Source organism: Xiphophorus hellerii, chromosome 17 (assembly GCF_003331165.1).
Source record: "Xiphophorus hellerii strain 12219 chromosome 17, Xiphophorus_hellerii-4.1, whole genome shotgun sequence".
Classification (NCBI taxonomy): Eukaryota; Metazoa; Chordata; class Actinopteri; order Cyprinodontiformes; family Poeciliidae; genus Xiphophorus; species Xiphophorus hellerii.
The window spans coordinates 14,858,036-14,876,058 of NC_045688.1; the positions used below are offsets into that span (position 1 = coordinate 14,858,036).

The 18,023-nt window shown below is 40.1% G+C and overlaps 1 protein-coding gene across 2 annotated transcripts in view; it reads right to left on the reverse strand.

Moving 5' to 3' along the window:
- The window catches only part of LOC116736683 (copine-8), an 87,506-nt gene that overhangs the window by 9,907 nt on the left and 59,576 nt on the right, over positions 1-18,023 (reverse strand). Inside the window, exons 8-16 of one of the 2 annotated variants that reach the window (XM_032589313.1) lie at positions 17,647-17,750; positions 16,177-16,281; positions 12,814-12,855; positions 11,186-11,261; positions 8,477-8,530; positions 8,204-8,265; positions 2,754-2,800; positions 1,960-2,141; positions 1,079-1,206 (exon numbers count right to left, since the gene is read on the reverse strand). In XM_032589313.1, coding sequence (XP_032445204.1) covers positions 1,079-1,206; positions 1,960-2,141; positions 2,754-2,800; positions 8,204-8,265; positions 8,477-8,530; positions 11,186-11,261; positions 12,814-12,855; positions 16,177-16,281; positions 17,647-17,750 — 800 coding nt within the window. The other variant, XM_032589314.1, reaches the window with a different exon arrangement.

Sequence of the window (18,023 nt, forward strand, 5' to 3'; positions counted from 1 at the left end):
CCTTGTCAAAGTTTGGATTTAAATTTGACTTTAATGGTGTAGTACAATCTAAGCAAGGCGTTTCTTTGTCTAACAACGCACTAAAGTTGCAAAATTAAAAGACCACAAAGTGGTTAATTTATGGGTAAATACTTTTTAACATAAGGCCACGTTAGTTTGGATGGTCTATTTCTCATTACAAATACACTTATTTGTTACTTAAAAACTGACTTTTGTATTTACTCGGATTATCTTCGACTGGAATTAACATTTTCTTTGACCATTTAATTGTGAAAAAAAAAGCAAAGACAGAAGAAGTCTCTTCTGAACCTTGTTGGCACGTTCACTCCTGTGAAAATGGACAGTCCACAAATTGTTTGGAAACAACCTTGCAATGGTTCCCAGATTGATGTGCACTTGCAGCTTCCTCACTAAAGTCACGGGTAATGTCTTTTCACCATGGTATTGTTCGATACAAAGTGGTTCTTGCATACAAACTTTGGTGTTTTACCACATCTGTGTACGTTTGTGTACTTACTAAGTCTAATAAAGTGCTTTATTTGAGTGTCCTTAATAGTGGGTGATCACAAAGCAGGAGCAAGCCTGATGTTATGCATCTATATTCAGGTCTTTTCTCACAAACCCTGCTTTCGTCTCGTCATGCCGGTAAGATTTTAGTAAATTATCCCTCAGATCTGTGAAATAACCTGATGAGACATCACTCGGGTGCACCTCTTTAATTACATCCTTGTATGAAAAGTTTCTTAATGTGTTTTTCAGAGAACTTGGTCTGACGCGCCAGCTCTCCTACCCTGCAGCATGATTTGTGCTCTCATCGCAGCGCAGACAGAAACAAACATGTAATCAACTCCTTAAATAAAAACACTTCTTGTTGGCTACCTGGCAACACTCGCCTCACAGAGCTCATTACGGAAAACATCCTCGGTTGAGATTGAGGGTGTTTGGTGTCGGTGCGTTCTTTCGCACATACTCCAATGAAACCCATTACATAAGCAGTGGTAGAAAACATGCGAGTGGAGGAGCAAAGAAAAGTTGGTTTAATTACACTGCAACTCCAAAAAGTGAGTGTGTGTGGTACCTGGCGACGTGGTTGATGACGGGGGAGAAGTTGGTGGGTCCGTAGAGCTGAACGGACTTCAGACTCTGGTAGTAGGCCTCCATTACGCCGTCAATGCCTGCGCAGTATGGGTTCTGAGGGTTACCGTTCTGAAAACGTGAGGAAAGGTCAGTTATTGCAATATTTTTGAACAAGCAAGTGAAGGAGACGGAGTAATGAAATGTAACTGAATCCTTAAAGGGGCAGTGTTATGTCAAATCATTTTTTTAAGCTTTACATAATGTTATGATGTTATTCCATCACCAAAAGCCGCCTCACAGAGCTTCCCTCTTCCCCACTCAGCTCCTCCAGACTAGCGGCAGCAATTAGCAAACATCTGGTGGAACTGCACGTCTGCTGAGCTCAACATAAACGTTCCTAAAAACGTTGGTAAACGTTTAATGGAGAAACGCTGTTGTGACGACTTCCTGAAGGCGGACTGTCGGAAAGAGCAGGAGCTTCTTAAAGAGACACAGGCTCAATTTCAAGGTGTTAAATTGCTTAGTCAAATTTCTGTTAAGTCATGTTTTGATATATATAGCACTGAAGGTAACAGTTACTTTATTATGCTACACAATGGCACAATGTGGCTGAAAAATACATAGTACTGCCCCTTTAAGAAACAAGCAAGGAGACTTTAATTCACTCTGCTCAGAAAAGGGTTAAGTTAAGCCTCATAAATTATTAATCCAAGCCTGCTTTAAGATTCCCAATAACTTTCTTATAAAATATCAACGATTGAGATTATACAGTGGCAAAATATGAAAAAGTTTTAAAAGTTTTGTTAATGCGCAATAAAGAAAGTCCGATAGCAGAATGTAGAACTTTGCAACTCTTATATTATGTCCCGGTCTTCCACTCACCAGGGCAAACTCATGGGACACCCGTCCGTCCGGCGGCAGCTTGGCTCCAAAGCCCAGCGCGGGGAACATCTTGTCGCTGTCGTAGTCCTGAATGATCTCGCCGACCGCCTTCAGGGCCATGGCGTAGGCGTTCAGCTGGTATGGGCTCATGTAGTGGAGAGAGGTGGGCTGGGCTGGGTTTCCTGTGAAACGCAAAAGAAATTCAGAGACTGCGAGCGGATATTTTACGACCCATCAGTTTTATGAAAATATTTTACTGTATCGAGGGAAAAAAAGCTGGGAATTTCGTCAGGGAGCAAGTTAAAAATTAGGTTAATAAAATCTGGGTAAACGCATTAAAAGACGCGGTTACTTCACAGATGCAGCGCTAATGTGACGTTTATTTTGACCTCCCAAGTTTTGACTTGTGTCAGTGGCTCGCTTGCTCATAAAAACGTTTTCTGGCAGACCCACAGGATCATGTGCGCCAAACAGTTCAGACTCATTGGTCCGTCCTCTGCTTGAAAGCATTTGCTACATTTAACAGAACTTAGCTTAATTGCTGCCCCCTGTTCTGAATGGCTTGAGCTCAAACCTAACTGCATAACTCGGTCCGTAAATCAACACCATCTTAGCCTGTTAGCCTGCTGAGCTTTAGCTGCCAGGTGTGATGGAGGGGGGCCATTAAGGAATACTTGATTTCTCAATTTGCATATGTTTGAATAAATTTCCCTTATGTGCTCAGGGTTGTTGTTTTTTTCTGTATTCAGGCAGCTCTAAGTGTGAATGCGTGCACGGTTCAAGTGTGTCCTCACCGTTGGAAGCTGTGAAATCAATGGCCACCGTGAAGTTGATCTGGGTCCTTCGAAAACAAAAAGAGACATCATTTATTAGTCAGGACATGGCAGGTATTGATGGCACAAGTTGGGAGAGACTGAAGCTTCATTCGAAATCAAAAACACTCCACAACATGTTGACCTCTAGAAACATCATCTGGTTAAGCAATCTGTCATGGCAAATCCTCAACGCTGCCGCTTGTACACTAATCTTTGAAGTCAAACGCCAATTGGGTCATCATCCTTGTTACCTTCACAGGTTAATGAAAAGCAGAGAAATCTATTTGAGCCCAGAGGTAATTGCCCTCATGTTCAAACTAATGGGTACAAGGCGTAGACCTAATCATCCCAACAGGGTCTAACTGTCATGGTCTCATTGTTTTTTGTTCCAAGTCAGTTTTGTATTTTGTTTGGACTGGACTTGGGCCCCCGGGCAAAGATACAAAATATCACCAGTCAACCTTCAACAACTGGTCTGGCAGTACTTGATGTGGCTTTTAATATAAGTATATCAACTAAGTATAAAACCAAAGGAATCAGTAACGGTGGAAACACCGTTTTTACAGCCATGTAAACACTATTTAGCTACTTTACTCAATCACCGGAAAATAACAAGGCTTTTTCTCGGGAACAGCTGTAGGGACACAAGGTCAGAAGTGGATTCTGGTCCAGGTCCTCATGTTGGCAGACACAAGCTCCATCCGAGCAGTCTAAATTATTCATGTTCCTGTTCCTCTCCTGCCATCATACCTCTGGCCGTCACAGATGCACAAAGCTCGACAGGACAACTCAAACTGTGAGGGGAAAAACAGGACGAGGTGAACTCAACAGCAATGAAGAACGAATGTGTTACAACCACCACAAAGGAAACTTAACGGAGTGGAATGATCACTCATATTTCTGCATGATCTGCATTACACACATTTAAAGCCTACTGATGAGTCAATCTGAGATTCAAAGCCATCCAAATCTGATTTTTGTAAAGCTCTGACCTTACTCGATTGATATTAGCAGATTCTAATTTCCTTAAAGAGCTATGATTAACCACATTTATTTTTTTGTTTGTGTGTTGCTTGGTAACCCAGTCAAATCATGTGTGAAAGAAAAGTCATTGTTAAGGTGGGCTTTACTATTTCCACTCAAATTAAAGACAGATTTGCAGCTGACATTTTCCCCTGCCTTTAGATTTAGATTTTGTCTCCAGAAATAGCCAGTGTCTAGGTAATACACCTGGACGATTGGATTTAAAGAGGTTGTATTAGAAAGGCAAAATAAATGAACAAATTACTGCCTTGTGTTTTTAATTGAAAAAAAAAAAACAGTCACCTGAAATCTGGTCCATCATTTAGTCTGCAGTTTTTTTTGTTCAGGAAAATGATTTTGCACTTTTGGTCATGCAAGAAGTGCTTACTTATTCCTTATGCATCACTATCAGTGATATTGGAATACCAAAACACTTCTAGTTGCTTCATACTTTTAATCTTCACACTAAGAATGCTGTAACTAAGTCACTTAGAACTTCTAAGTAAAGTGCAGCCCTTCAAATGCTAATATGCGTCCTGCTTATCTGGCACGTACATGCAGCTGATGCAACGCACAGTCACTCTATACCACTGATTCACTGAGGCTGATGGAAAGCGACATTTTGCCAGGAGAAGCAGGGGCGACGTAAACCATGCAGGACAAGAAGTAGATCCTGGATGCTGTAAAATAACACTTGGTCATCTACAGACCTGCTGCTGAATACGGCACAGCAGCTCAGATTAAAAACTATCCTGCTTCCCAAAATGTTGCTGCATTTTCTGGAACTCTGAGTTCACATTAGCTCCTCGCCTAGAGCCAATATAAATAAAACATGAGCACATACATGGTTCCTATAAACGTAGCAGTGGTCAGGAGGGAAATACTGGATGGAATATGCAAAATAGTACAAACTCTGAGGAAGGACAGGGAGATGTGGCTTAAAAATAACTATTTTTCCTCGCTTTCTTTTATAAATGACAGGAAATATTTTTAAAAAGTGGCTTTTATTTCAATCAACCCTTCTCTTAGTTATGTGATGGAGTATCAGGGCCCGAGAATATTATGAGAATATAGTCATAATATTAGCTGAATAAAGACACAAATTTATCTTATCTTTATATTAAAATTACCAGAACAAAACTCAATTGAAATGAAAAAAGCATCTTGAGTTATGCAGATCTTTGAAATGGACTCACTTGAAGCTGACGAAGTTCAAATTTACAGCAACACCTCATCAGTAACCAATACGAAAATATAACTTGTTTACTGAAAGCTTTAACACGAGAATATTCCTGCCTAAAAAAAAAAGCCCAAAACTTTAAATCATGTTCAGAAAAAAACGTTTTCTTGTTCTTCCGTGCCAGGGCGAAGTGTGTATGCATGAGTGCACTGAGCGACCTGAAAACAGCATCAGATGTTGAGGGAAGTGACCTCTCCTGATGAGAGGCAAGCAGATGTTTCCTGTTGGACAGCGTCCATATGGCGGCAGAAGAAGCCAAACGCCCGATTGCTTTGACTCCTCTACATCAACCTCCGTTGTCACCTTCACTTTTACACCATGCATGGGTCCTGTAAACTAGGCTGGACTTCTGAGGGCTCAACTGCTCAGAAAACCACATGATTTCTTGATTAATCTCTCATACAGTAGACATCTGCACCACTGTACTCTTCAACAGTTAGGCTAACAGGTTTTGGAGCTTATTATTCTTTTATAGTGTAATTTAAAGATGTTTACAGGACAGACAAATGAATTGAGATTAAAGAAAAGGCCTGAATATTACTAGATTTCATTTTCTCTTCCATTGTTTAAAAGTTACCTCCTTTTTTAACTTCCTTGTATCCTTATTAGTGTAATTTCCTCCTTTCTACTTTGGGTCCTTCCTTCCTCGTGTCCTTCCTTTAGTTTTCTACCTTGTTCTTGCTCTTCTACCTTCTATATTTCCTTTGTTGTATCCTTCCTATTGCCCTTTCTTTTTTTATTAATGTCATTTGTACTTCTTTTTTGAACCTTTTACCCTTTTTTCAATTGATTCCTTCCTTGTCTACGTTTTTCCTTCATTGAATTTTCCCTTTCTTGTTTTGTGTCTGCCCTTCTTTTTTTACTTCTCTACTTCCTGCTTCGCATTATTTCTTTTCCTTTCTTTCCCAGCATTCTCATACTTTTTTTGCGATCGTCTAGCCTCACGTCTTTCTGTCCGACATCTCTCATTTCCTTCCTTCCTTCCATGTTGTGCTGATTACATATTTAAAGTTTGTCCACTGCAGAATTGTGTTTTAATAAATCCATACTCAACTTTAGTGTTTTATATTGTAAGATGAACAGAACGAATTGTTTCAATTGTCTAATGAAGCCTGGTGTCTTTTCATGGAGCTGCCTCGTTTTCCGTTTTTTCTCTTTGATTTCTTTTTTTTTTGTCCGCTTCTCCCGCTAATGATAGCTTCTCAGAAAGACGACAGTGCCGGCAGAGCTCCCTCCTGCCTCTATTCTGGTTTCTATGCTCAATTCACAAACCAAACAATATCTGTCACATTGAGTGACAGGGTGGTCTTCAAAGACGGTGTTAAAGATGAAAGATATCGGCAACAATTCATCACTTCATCATCACTCCGGCACAAAACGGGGCTTCTTTGTTACAATTCACGGGTAGCGCTATCAAAGGGAAGGAAAAGCATGAGAGCGCCGACAACCTGGACTTACGGAGAGCTCTTTCAAATCAGTCATTTATGCTAATCCAATCAGCAGGTCTAGTTCCTAATTAGGTTCAATTGAACAATTAGCTGATTAGGTTGAAACTGCAAAAAGAGCCGTCAGTCAGACGACAAAGAACCAGTGACGATAGAAGCAGGTAGGGAAAAGAGACTAAATACCTGGACGACAGTCCATCTGGACAGGTAGACACAAGGAAAATGCTCAAACAGAAGAATGTCTGGGTGTGTGCTCACACTTTAATGTGCCAGAGAGCATCTTTGTGTCCACGCACACAAACAAATACCCGGTCAGCCCATTACGCAACTGGAGTAAGTGCAACAGGACCATTACGGTCCATTTAGGCTGCAAACAGAGAAACCGCACTTGGCTCCTAATTTACCCACACAAGGATGTCGGAGCATCCACCTTACACTCACAATGCAGTGCCAAAAAAGACAAAAAAAAAACAACAACAGCACAAAGTGGCTGAGAAATCCACACTAGGGGAGGAACTGATAATGGAGGACGTCTTTGTTAGCAGACAGTGAGTGTGTGAACATATGCAGGTGGGAGCGCAGGCTTGAATTTTATTACTGAAATCACGTCTTCAGTTGAACTGGATAGCTGTGGCATCTAAGTATTAATCAAGTATCTCCTTGCAAGCGTTCTTTCTTTTTTTTACCCTGCCTCTTGCAGGTTTTATCAACTCAAATTAAAGACATTTGTAGGACCATTAAGAGTGAAATTTAAGACCTGTATCGGGAAAGATGTACTATAAATGTAAAAACTATGCACTCTGCTAGCTAGCTGGCTAGCAAAGGTGTATTAGCAGCTAGTTACCTGTAGCTGCCCGTTGAGTCACAGAGCGCAACAAAGATGTCTGCATACGACTCGGAATTTTGTCTGACAGAAAAGTTCCAAGAGGAAACTTAAATACATTAACATGTGATGAATGTGTTAAAGGCCAAGACAATTTAATAACTGAATTTTAGCTACATACATTTTAAGACTTTAGGTTTAGGAAAGCGCAGGCTCTGTTCTTCAAAAAAATTAAATAAAAAATTGAGGCTCATCAATAAAATCTAAAAAAAAAAAAGAAAAGCAGTGCGTTGTTTTTATTATTCCTTTGGGTCTGTGCCACAAAACAATTCAAACCCACAAAAACTGTTTCAAAAAACTTTTATGAAAAGACGAAAAACAAACTACAAGCCAGCCAACTTTTTTGTAGCGTGTAAACACAAATGCATCAGTGGCATTTTCTGTTAAAGCTGTAGACACGCACGCTCTCCTTTGACAGTCTCCCCCTCTGTGACTCTAATGAAGGCAGAGTGTGTAGGCGAGCATCTATGCCATGCCTAGCTACACATGGTCAACCCTCCTGCGAACCATACGTCCACAAGCGCATGCACAGAGACGCGAGGATGAACGCATGGAAGCCGCTACACACCAGAAAGCAGACACACAAACACTGATCTGTGTGTGACTTAGGGTCAGCCCATCTGTCAGTCTCTCTCTCTCTCCCCCACCATCCTTTTGCTGTCGCCCTCTCACATGCAAATGTACACTTTTCCGCCCGACTCTCTCACATAGAGGGATCATTATCTTTGGCACTGTGCAGACACGCCATCATGAAGGGCTGATTATCGAGACAGGGACGGCGCTCGGCACGCCAGCCCTCATTAAAAATGTGGCCCCCGCGTTTGAGGCGGGCGCTTACCCTCCTTTGATGTAGTCCAGGAAGGTGACTTCGACGTCTACGAGGAAGGACAGCAGCGTTACCTGGAAACGATAGGGTAACAGTTAACGATCCCCGACAGGACATATGCAGGTGTTTCTCTCTAATTTAATTTAAAAACATGTCCAGTTCTATTTACAGGATGAAAGAGACAGCAGGAAGTGAAGCATAAAACCACATTTCAGGTCTTTTAAACTCGGCTCTTTGCACTGAGGGAGGAAAAAAAAAAAAGCTGAAGCAGAGTTTCTGGCTTACCGTTCCAGAGTTTTTGTAGTTTTTTTTCTTTCCTTTTTTCTTGGGATTTATCACCTGCAAAAGGAAACATAATGCACTAATTTAAAACTTTACTCATGCAGCAAAGCAGGAATTCCTACACATTTTCATCCAAAATCATTTTCATTTATATGTAAAATAAAAAAGGGATATTTCTACTGTGAGCAGGCTTTAAATATGGAACCTGCAGAGAAAACAGAGACTGTGAGAGAGGAGAAGAGGAAGGACAGAAGGGAGGGTGAATGACAAGTAAGTAAGAAAGACAGGATGCATACAAAAAAGGAAAGAGAGGAAGGACATAAGGAAAAGAGTAAAAAAAAACAAGGTAGAGAAGTAAGGACACAAGAAAGCAAAGAGGAAAGAAATGAAGGACAGAAAGAAAGAAGGGAGGCAGGGCAAGGAAATGAAACAAGAAAGGTAGTGAGGAAGGACAGAGGGGAGGAATAAGGACCTAGAAAGCAAGGAAGAAAAAATGGAGGGATTTAAGAGAGGAAGTACAAAGAAATAACAAGGAATATAGGAAAAGTTAGACATTTAAGGTAGAAAGGAGACAAGAAAGGAAAGAATGAAGAAAGGAATGCAGGGCACAAGAAGGCATAAACAAAAGGAAAAAAAAGAAGGGAAGGACGGAGTAAGTAAAAGTAAAAAGCCAAAAGTAACATGTCTATATAAAACACTTTGCACATGTATAGAGCATAAAGTGGACAAACACAAGGATGTTTAAAAATAAAAAGATAAATTGCATCCTAAAAGAGAACCCTAACTAATTAAAAATAATTTTAAAGCAGAAAAGTCTGTAGCTGCTTTTTAAAACATTCAACTGAATTAAGGCAACAGAATCCATAACTTAGGATTTAAAACATCCGTGTCCTCTGGCCTTAGTTTGAACCACAAACCAGATTACCAGATGATCGGTCATGAGTCATGGGTTTTTGTGATTTCGGTTTTATTGCCCTTTGTAGTTGGATTATTTTTGGGTTGTTCATTTTTGTCATTTAGGTCTCTGTATTAGTTTGTTTCTTCGTGTTGAGTTTGTTAGCAAATAAAGGCAGAACAGCAGATGTTCTTTAGGAGGCGAGACACGACCAGGGAAGATGGTAGGAGACGAAAGGACAAAATGGAGCGGGAAGGACACGAAGGAGAAAAATGTCATCTTTAATCAGCAGCATTATGAGCAACATAGGCAGAATTAGTGTGAATTTATAAGACAAACAGACCTTAGATGCTCTCCTCGTATAGATAAAGCTCAAGCTCTTAGTCCATCTTCAGTTGTTGCCCTCAATTGGTGCCATCTCTCATAAATCTGCCAGGAGTTTGTAAAACATCCAAGAGCTTTGGTAATGAAAGGGGCCAGACAGAAGCAAGGCCGAGACTCCTCTTGAATCCCAAACACTGGAGCGTTGCTTCCTGGTCCCATTAAACTGTGCCAAGGTTAAACAGAGGAAGAGGGCCTCGAGGAAAAACAACCGGCAAAACGTGTGGACTTTTTTTTTGGTGTGTTTATCCTTGGTTATCTTTGAGTGAGCACCCATGAGGCGAGCGTGCCTTTGGAGATGGAAAGTAAAAGTGAAACAGACGCACTGTAAGCTGATTTCCAAAAGAAAAGTAATACAGTGTGGTTATACTGAGGTCAAGCAGGTGAAGGAAATAGTTTATTACTGTGAGATAAGATATAAAAGACAATAAAAGAGCTCAAAGCGAACAGCGGCTGTACAAGCAAGACGTCCCCTGTGCTTTTCTCTGTGTGTCAATCAACATATGGAAACTAGAGAGCCACTATAGTAGCATCAGGCCATACATAATTAAAGGGCCAGTAGTATGTAAAATGGACTGTTTTGGAGCTATTTTTGAGTTATTCCCTCATCAAAAACATATCTGAAGAGTGGCTTTGATTCTTTCATGCATGTTTGAGAAATCCTGTAATCTCCCATGGCAACCATTCAGCTGTGCAAAACACCTGGTTGGACCTTCAGAGCTGCAGTTTCCATGCTTCTGAGCTTCCGCCTCAGAGTTCCTGTCCACCGCAAACCCCCAACTCGATTCCTTCAGACTAGCCAGCAGCAATAAGCAAACGCCTGGTGGAGCTGCGTATCAGCCGAGTTCATTATTACGAGCTACTTCTCAGTGAAACGCGAGTGAAAGCATTGTTAAAGGGTTAATAGAAGAGTGATGTTGTGATCACTTCCTGAAGGCGGAGTTTCAGAAAGAGCAGGAGTCTTTAAAAAGACAGAGGCCGAATTTCAAGGTATTAAAATACAAAGTCAAATTTCTTTTAAGTCATATATTTGTAGTCGCAGTGTTTTTATAATAACTGAAGGTTTCTTGATTGTACTATAAATTGGTGCTATACACCTGGAAAATACATAATAGTGTCCCTTTGACAAAATACAGCATTTATTTCATCATTCAAGATGCAGCTTTTTTCTATGTTTTCATTGTAGAAATCTGAAACATTGTCTAAAGCTTTTAAACTCTTCATTTTGCTTCTTTAATCTGAGGTGATAATTTACACATTTTTAGATATTCTCCTGTAACGAATGCTTTAGATCCAGTTGAATGCAATTAAAATTGCAGAAGACTTGAGAAAATTTCACAAAACTGACAACGAAAGAAATGACCATGAAAAACAAAAAACGACAACTTGGCAGAAATGTGCATGCTAGCTCATCATAGACACACATTCAGACTTACCTCATAGATATTGAACTGGCTCTGTCCTATAGAGAGCTCTCTGTAGCTGGTGCTGAACTCTCCAATATAGTCATGGCTACAAGGACAAATGAAGAATAAGAGACCGTTAGGACTCTGGAAAGGCTTCACCTCATCACATCTGGTGTTCCTCAGGGCTCTATTCTCGGCCCACTTTCATTTAATATCTACACGATTGCATATTTCAGAGTATTGCATCATTACCTTTACAGATGTCTGTATGATGGCATATGAATAAGTAGAGGAGCCAGTTTTCCTCCAGCATACAGACAAAACAATGAAAGTCTTGATATGGTCTCTAAAGCTCCTACTTGTAATGTGGTGCACCATATTGCTTCACTCTAAATGGTGCAATATCCAAATGGCAAAACATGGCAGCTTCGTTTTATTTCCAATATATTTTATTTTAATTTTCTCTTTTAGGACATAACAAACTTACAAACAACAAACTTAACATTGTAAACGTGTACTAATACGCACTTACATTCACTCACCCACTCACCATTCAAACCTGCATTTGTTTAGTTCCAAAATTATACAAAACCTTTTAGATTAAGACAGAGAAAAATAAGATAATATGTAAATAGAAACTGTAGTCAAGACACCCATTAATAAGCTCCGCCTTCAGTCCCTATGACCCTCATATTTGGCTCCCAGAGGCTCCCAAAGTCTCGCTGTTTACTCTTGGTGATGTATGTTAGTTTTTCCAGTCCGAGCGAATTTGCAATTTCTTTCTTCCAGACTCCCAGGGAGGGGGCGTCCATGATATATAATAGATCATTATCTTCTGGCTTGAAGAAGTCCATAATCTATCAATTTAGTTTTAGTCTGTGATTGTTTAAATTCCACTGGGTATATTCCTATAACACAGATTTTAACCTCTAATGGGACTTTCACCTTAAACAATTCTGATAGACACCCAATAACATCCTTCCAAAACTTCTGGATTTTAAGACATTCCCACAAACAATGGAGAAGAGTCCCTTTTTCAAATAAGCATTTAGTGCAAGTATCTGGAATATCACTGGACATATGATGAAGTCTAACTGGTGTTATATTTGTTCTCATAAGCCATTTATATTGCAGAAGTTTAAATCGTGTGTTTATCGTTTGTTTTTGTGCTTTTAAGCAAGCCTGATTCCAGTCTTCCTCATCTATATCTTCAAGATTATCTCTTCTCCAAGCGTCTAAGTTATCAATTGCTGAATCTTTAGAGGAAAGCATCAACAAATTATAGAACAGCTACATAAGAAAACCTTTCCCTTATAAGCACACCTCTTCTATTTTTGTTAAGGGTGGAATGTCAACTATTCTTTTCAGTTTTGATGACATATAATTTTTCAATTTATAAGTATTTTAAAAAATGTTTTGGGGGGATTAAATACTTCTTACATAACTGATCAAATGTAAGCAACATGCCATCGGCATACAGATCTTTAATTTTCTGAACGCCTTTGGTTTTCCGTGGTTTAAATCCTCCATCATTTTTTCCTGGGGTGAATGGCAGCGTCGTTTTAATTCAACACCACAATTTACGAATATGTATAAATAAAAAATCCCATTTTGTCAGCAAAGAATATGAGAACTTCACACTGTTCCACAGTAATTACCTGCCGTCTCGGTCCCAGTCGTAAACATCGACCTTGATTGTTCTGGTGGGAGAGAAGCAAATTTAAAACATGAAAATTTTACCTTATTGAATTGATTTATGTCAATGAAAGCAAAAACGGAACAACAAAAGCGGCAAAAAAGAATAATAATTTTTTTAGAGAGGCAGAGCCTTCCTGAAGCTTATCTTTACTTCAAAATGTTATCTACCTGCCCTTTATTTATTTTTGATAATGTTTTCTTGTCACCTCGAAATGCATCCATTTCTCTGTGTCATTATACCTTATGAGGAAATTAGAAAACAAAAATAAAGAACGACCTGAAAGGGCTTGATATCTGACGCTATCGTTCCATCTACCAATATCTTTAACAGAAGAATGGCTCGTAGGGAAGAGCATGGAGGAGAGTGGGGCCAGAAGAATAAAAGAACAAGCAGCAAATTAAACCAGAGAGAGGCCTCTGCACTCAGCCGGAGAGAGTGACGAGCCTCTCCGTTAATTTAGTTTGTCATTTTGACAGAAGAAAGCAGAGACAGATCTCCTGTGTTACGCTGCACAAGTCTGTAACTAGACAGGGGATTTTCCAGACCGTGTTCTGAACTCGTTCTCTAAAGCATCTGAGTGATATCTAATTAGAATCCGAACCCCGGCTGAACTTTTCCATCTTGCAGAACGAGACCGGGAAATGTAAGTCCTCGTTAGCTACTGAGGAGAGCCGGATGCGCTTTACAAGGAAAGAAAAAGTCGGGAGTAGGGAGCGGCGACGGTCCAGGCCGACACCGGTGCCGCTTTATCTCCTTTGTTCCTCCAGACGACAATGGAAGGAAAACATCTCGTCGTTCGGAGCTTTGATGATGCAGCATGAAGCTGTGATTGAGCGAATGTGTGTAAAGAAAAGAAAGACAGTCCTCCTTTGTTTTCCAGCTTCAGCTCGCCCTTATCTCCCGTCTCAGGCTGCAGACTCGTGTGGCAGTGTTTGTGCGCCGTACATGCAGCTCGTCGAGTCTCCCGCTGATAAGGCACGGAGCAACTCCGCTCCAGCAGTAGGCTTATTGGACCCAACTTGGGATCAATGCTGCTGTCTGTTAGCTCAGCAGAGATAAACCCTGTGGCGGGCTTCTTTGTGCCCTTTTCACTACTAAGCTGCCGTAGACACAAGAGGATCTATCAATTTATTTGTTTTCTTACTTGACAGAGTTGAACTTCCCCTGAGATGTTATGTAACCAAGGAAGAAATGTAACTAAACGCAACTCAACCATTTTCTTATTTTTACTCTCCCTTCTTTAAATTTATCACAGCTGGGGAACTTTTGGTTAGTAATCAGAGACACTCTTCAAAATGGGAAGGACAAGAGAACATGCTTGTAAAAAAGCAGCTGCAAGGCAAAATGTACAATTGGAGTGGTTGTTAAAACCCCCCCTCAATATATCACTGGGCTTATGCTACAGCAATGTAAGATGAATTTATTTCCAAGGATAAAGATTTAGTATAAGTTGCATTTACTTTCTCTCTTCCTTGACTGTGAGAGTTTTGATAGCAACCCCTCGGGTATAAACGCTGCACTCTGTACCTACGAGTTAAGACTCCAAATCCTGTCATTCAGTATATCTTTAACAATAAGTGCCGCTGACAGCTTCTCCATCCTCTGCGCTTCCACAGTCAGTGTCACAGAAAGCTGAGGAAACCCAGTTTCCCAGCAGATGTACGTGTCTGCAATCCTCAACAGGATCAATTCCTGATTTATGTTTGTACTATTTTGAACAGATCAGACCTTCTGAGCTGTGAGGGTATCAGAGAACAGGTGGGTGAATACAAATACATGAAAAAAACAATTTAATTTTTTATATGTAAAAAGACAAAGGTAAAAAAAAACCTTGCATTCCTTTTCTTCTGTTTCACCGTTATGAGAGGTGTGTTCACATAAAATCCCATAATTGCATTATTTGCTGCATTTTAAATTGCTGCGGTTCTCTTTCACACTGCACTGACAAATAAATGTAAACTAATTGAAACACCTGTTCCCTCCCCTCGCCTGTGGTGGCGCTGCACCAAGAATCACTGAAGGAAACGGCACAAAAACCTCCAAAGAAGACACGGGGGCAACTTCCTTCTTCTTAAAATGTAAACAAAAATGGCAAACGTCAGATTTTAGTGATTGTCAGATTTATTTTTTGTCTTTGGTAAAAAACCCTGAGCAATTTTTCCCACTAGCATTAGACCAGAATACCCTGCACTATCGTTTGCTTCTTGCTTTTGGAGCAGTCTCCGGTCCACTCACATCCAAATGTACATTCGAACTGAACCAGAGTTCACTTCAACAGAACCGAGAGATCTATGTTTTGCTTTTTTGGTCCCCATCAGAGTTCAATTGCGCCTTCACACCTCCCCCAAACAAACCAGACTTTCTAGGCCAACGAACTGGAGCTTTATTAAGGCGGACTAAATGGGGCTCGTGGGAAAAAGAGGTTAGAATCAGACAGAAGAAAGTTTATTTCCACGTTTTCGCTTGTGGCAATTTTAGGTCTCCTTCATGAGGTGCAGCACTGCTTCCATGAAATTGCTGCAAAGTCTCCCCTACATGTCGTCACCTCGGCAGGATGTTTACGAGAGCTGACAGGGAAGCTCTTGCCTAGAGTCAAATGAGTTTCATTATCATCATCATCATCATCAGTTTGCCCCTCCCAAAAAAAAAGTCCTGCATTAAGAGAAAGCAGCTAATCACACCATTTAACGCTGCGTCTGCACAGCAAGTAGTGGTGTAGACAAGATCCAAATGACTTTAAAAAATAAATAAATACTGCCAGAAAATATTATTACCGCTCACCAGTAAGACCGAAGGATCAATCTGAATGCTAGTTGGTTTCACATAGAGAGCGACAGCAGTCATTATTTCTGCACCTGTGGTGAAACTGTTAGCAGTATTCACTCGTTCTGTTGGTGATCCTCTGCTGCTCCTCACATAATGCAGAACATACATTTTTCATGTGGAGGGGAGCCCTGTTATTTACTTTCCACTGACATTATCTTTCCAGAGAAACAGAAACAATGTGAGGCACACGTCTCTGGCAGGTTATCAGCACTGTCACATAATGACAGCTTCTATCATTTCTACGTAATCCTAATAATAGCATAAAAAGAGCCTTTTATACAACTATTACGTGGGGGTTGTTTTTATAAACAGAGCCAAAAACCAGTCTGAAGAGGCCATTAGCAGGAACCTGCTGTTCATTAATAAGGATTCTTAAAGCCATTTATTCCTCTAAAGATTTTGTTTTGTGTGCAGTACTGGGAAAATACAGTATGTATTGCTGTTCAAGATGCTTGCAGAAGCAGTGGTCTGGTAGTCATAAACCAGAGAGGTTTACCTGTCGTAATCTCCGTTGCAGAGAGCTCTCACAGGGATCTTAAAGGCTTGCCACACAGGGTTCAGCGTGTTCTTCACCACCTCGGTCTTGTGGCAGATGGTAAACCTGGAGAGAAAGGACGACAAGTGGAAGGTGGTAAACGTGACCCAGAGACCCAAAGTGAAATGAAGTTACCGAAGAGCAAAAGTGTCAAAAGAGCAGGGTGGGATTCTGATCGGGGAAATGTAGGATTTTCAATAAACCAATAAATAGTCTTTGTGACCAAAATTGGATGATTTTCACCTTTACAAACCATGACCATTTATCAGATGAGATATTGACAGTTTGACACACTTTCGTAATAGAAACACAGCTATTCAGTAACCCTCAACACGCAACAGGAAGACATATCTTACATGCTAGATTTGGCAAAGTTGGCAACCTTTATTAAATTAAGAGCTATTCCAATTGACAGCATCAACTACAAATTATTTTGTTTCTGTTTTAAATGCACCCTCACACACAGTGTGACATCACCTCTGCTTCTAAGTAATTGCATACTGCATTTGTCTTCCTGGGTTTGCTAATGAAATAGTATTTTGTCAACCTCTCTGTGGTATTGAAGGATAACTGAAAATGATTGAACCAAGTAAAATATCACACAGAAACAGACCATTTCTTTTTCTGGTCCCTAAGAATCTTTTTTTGTTTCTATTTTATTATTTCTCTCAATTCTGAGTAAATAAAGGCATACATTGTTAATATAGATAAACAACAAATAAAATGTAATGCAATTTCTGAAATTTGTTTTTAATGTGATTGCTCTAAAAATACATTACCTCTGCTTATCCAGGTTCAAATGTTCAAAGTATAAAAACAAAGATTCAAGATGAAATTATGCGATAGACTTAAGAGAAAAAAAAAAATCTGTTTCCTTGTTATGTTTTTCTTTCTCTCGAGCAAATAATTAATTCAAGTTATAGACGTTTCCAGCAGCCCACAAAGTAACGGCAATATTTGTTGGTAGTTTTAATATAATAAAACAAAACTAAAAGCAAAAGCATCTCACAGCTTTAAATTACTTTCAAGTTGCCATGACATTTTTTTAAACAACTTTCAAAGATTTTTTTTTACTGTGGCATTCTGTGCTCCCCCCCCCCCCCCACACACACCATCAGGAAGCAGAAAAAGAGGTAATTTTATGAGTCCCTCAGAGCACAAAGCCTTATCTGACTTGTACCACACTGCAGGATAACAGAGAGCGGCAACAGAGCCGGATCCAACACACACACCTGTAAAATCTGTGTGTGCTGTGCTTTTCCCCAGCACACACATGCTGACGTCTCCCCACGTAATTCACACACGTTTAAACGAAAAATTAATAAAAAACATTTCTTTTTTGGGGAGGGGGTCAAAACACAACATGAAAAGGGGAAAGAAAGTGAAGGAGGGAACGTGAAAACAGGACGGACGGATGGGAGGAAAACTCACGTGCCGTCTTCGTTGCTCCTGTAGAAAACCAGGAACGGATCCGACTTGCCAAAGAAATCCTTTTTGTCCAACTTGGTCCCACAGAACTGCATCATCACCGATTCCTTAAGAAACGAAGCAAGCATGTCGGGATCAACCAATGGGACTGAAAAGAAATCCTTTACAGTAAGAATAGAGAGTAGAGATGGTAACTGCATGAACTTCAGTGACCTATAAAACCCCAGAAACTACCAGGAGCAGTCATGTAGCTCAGGATTTTCCAATAATATAGATAGAACAGTCATTTAATTGGGTTCATATATTGCTTACAATCACATCTGTAGTTTTTGGTAGAAGTCTAGGTTAAACTGGAAAACTTGGATATTTAAGTATGTCAA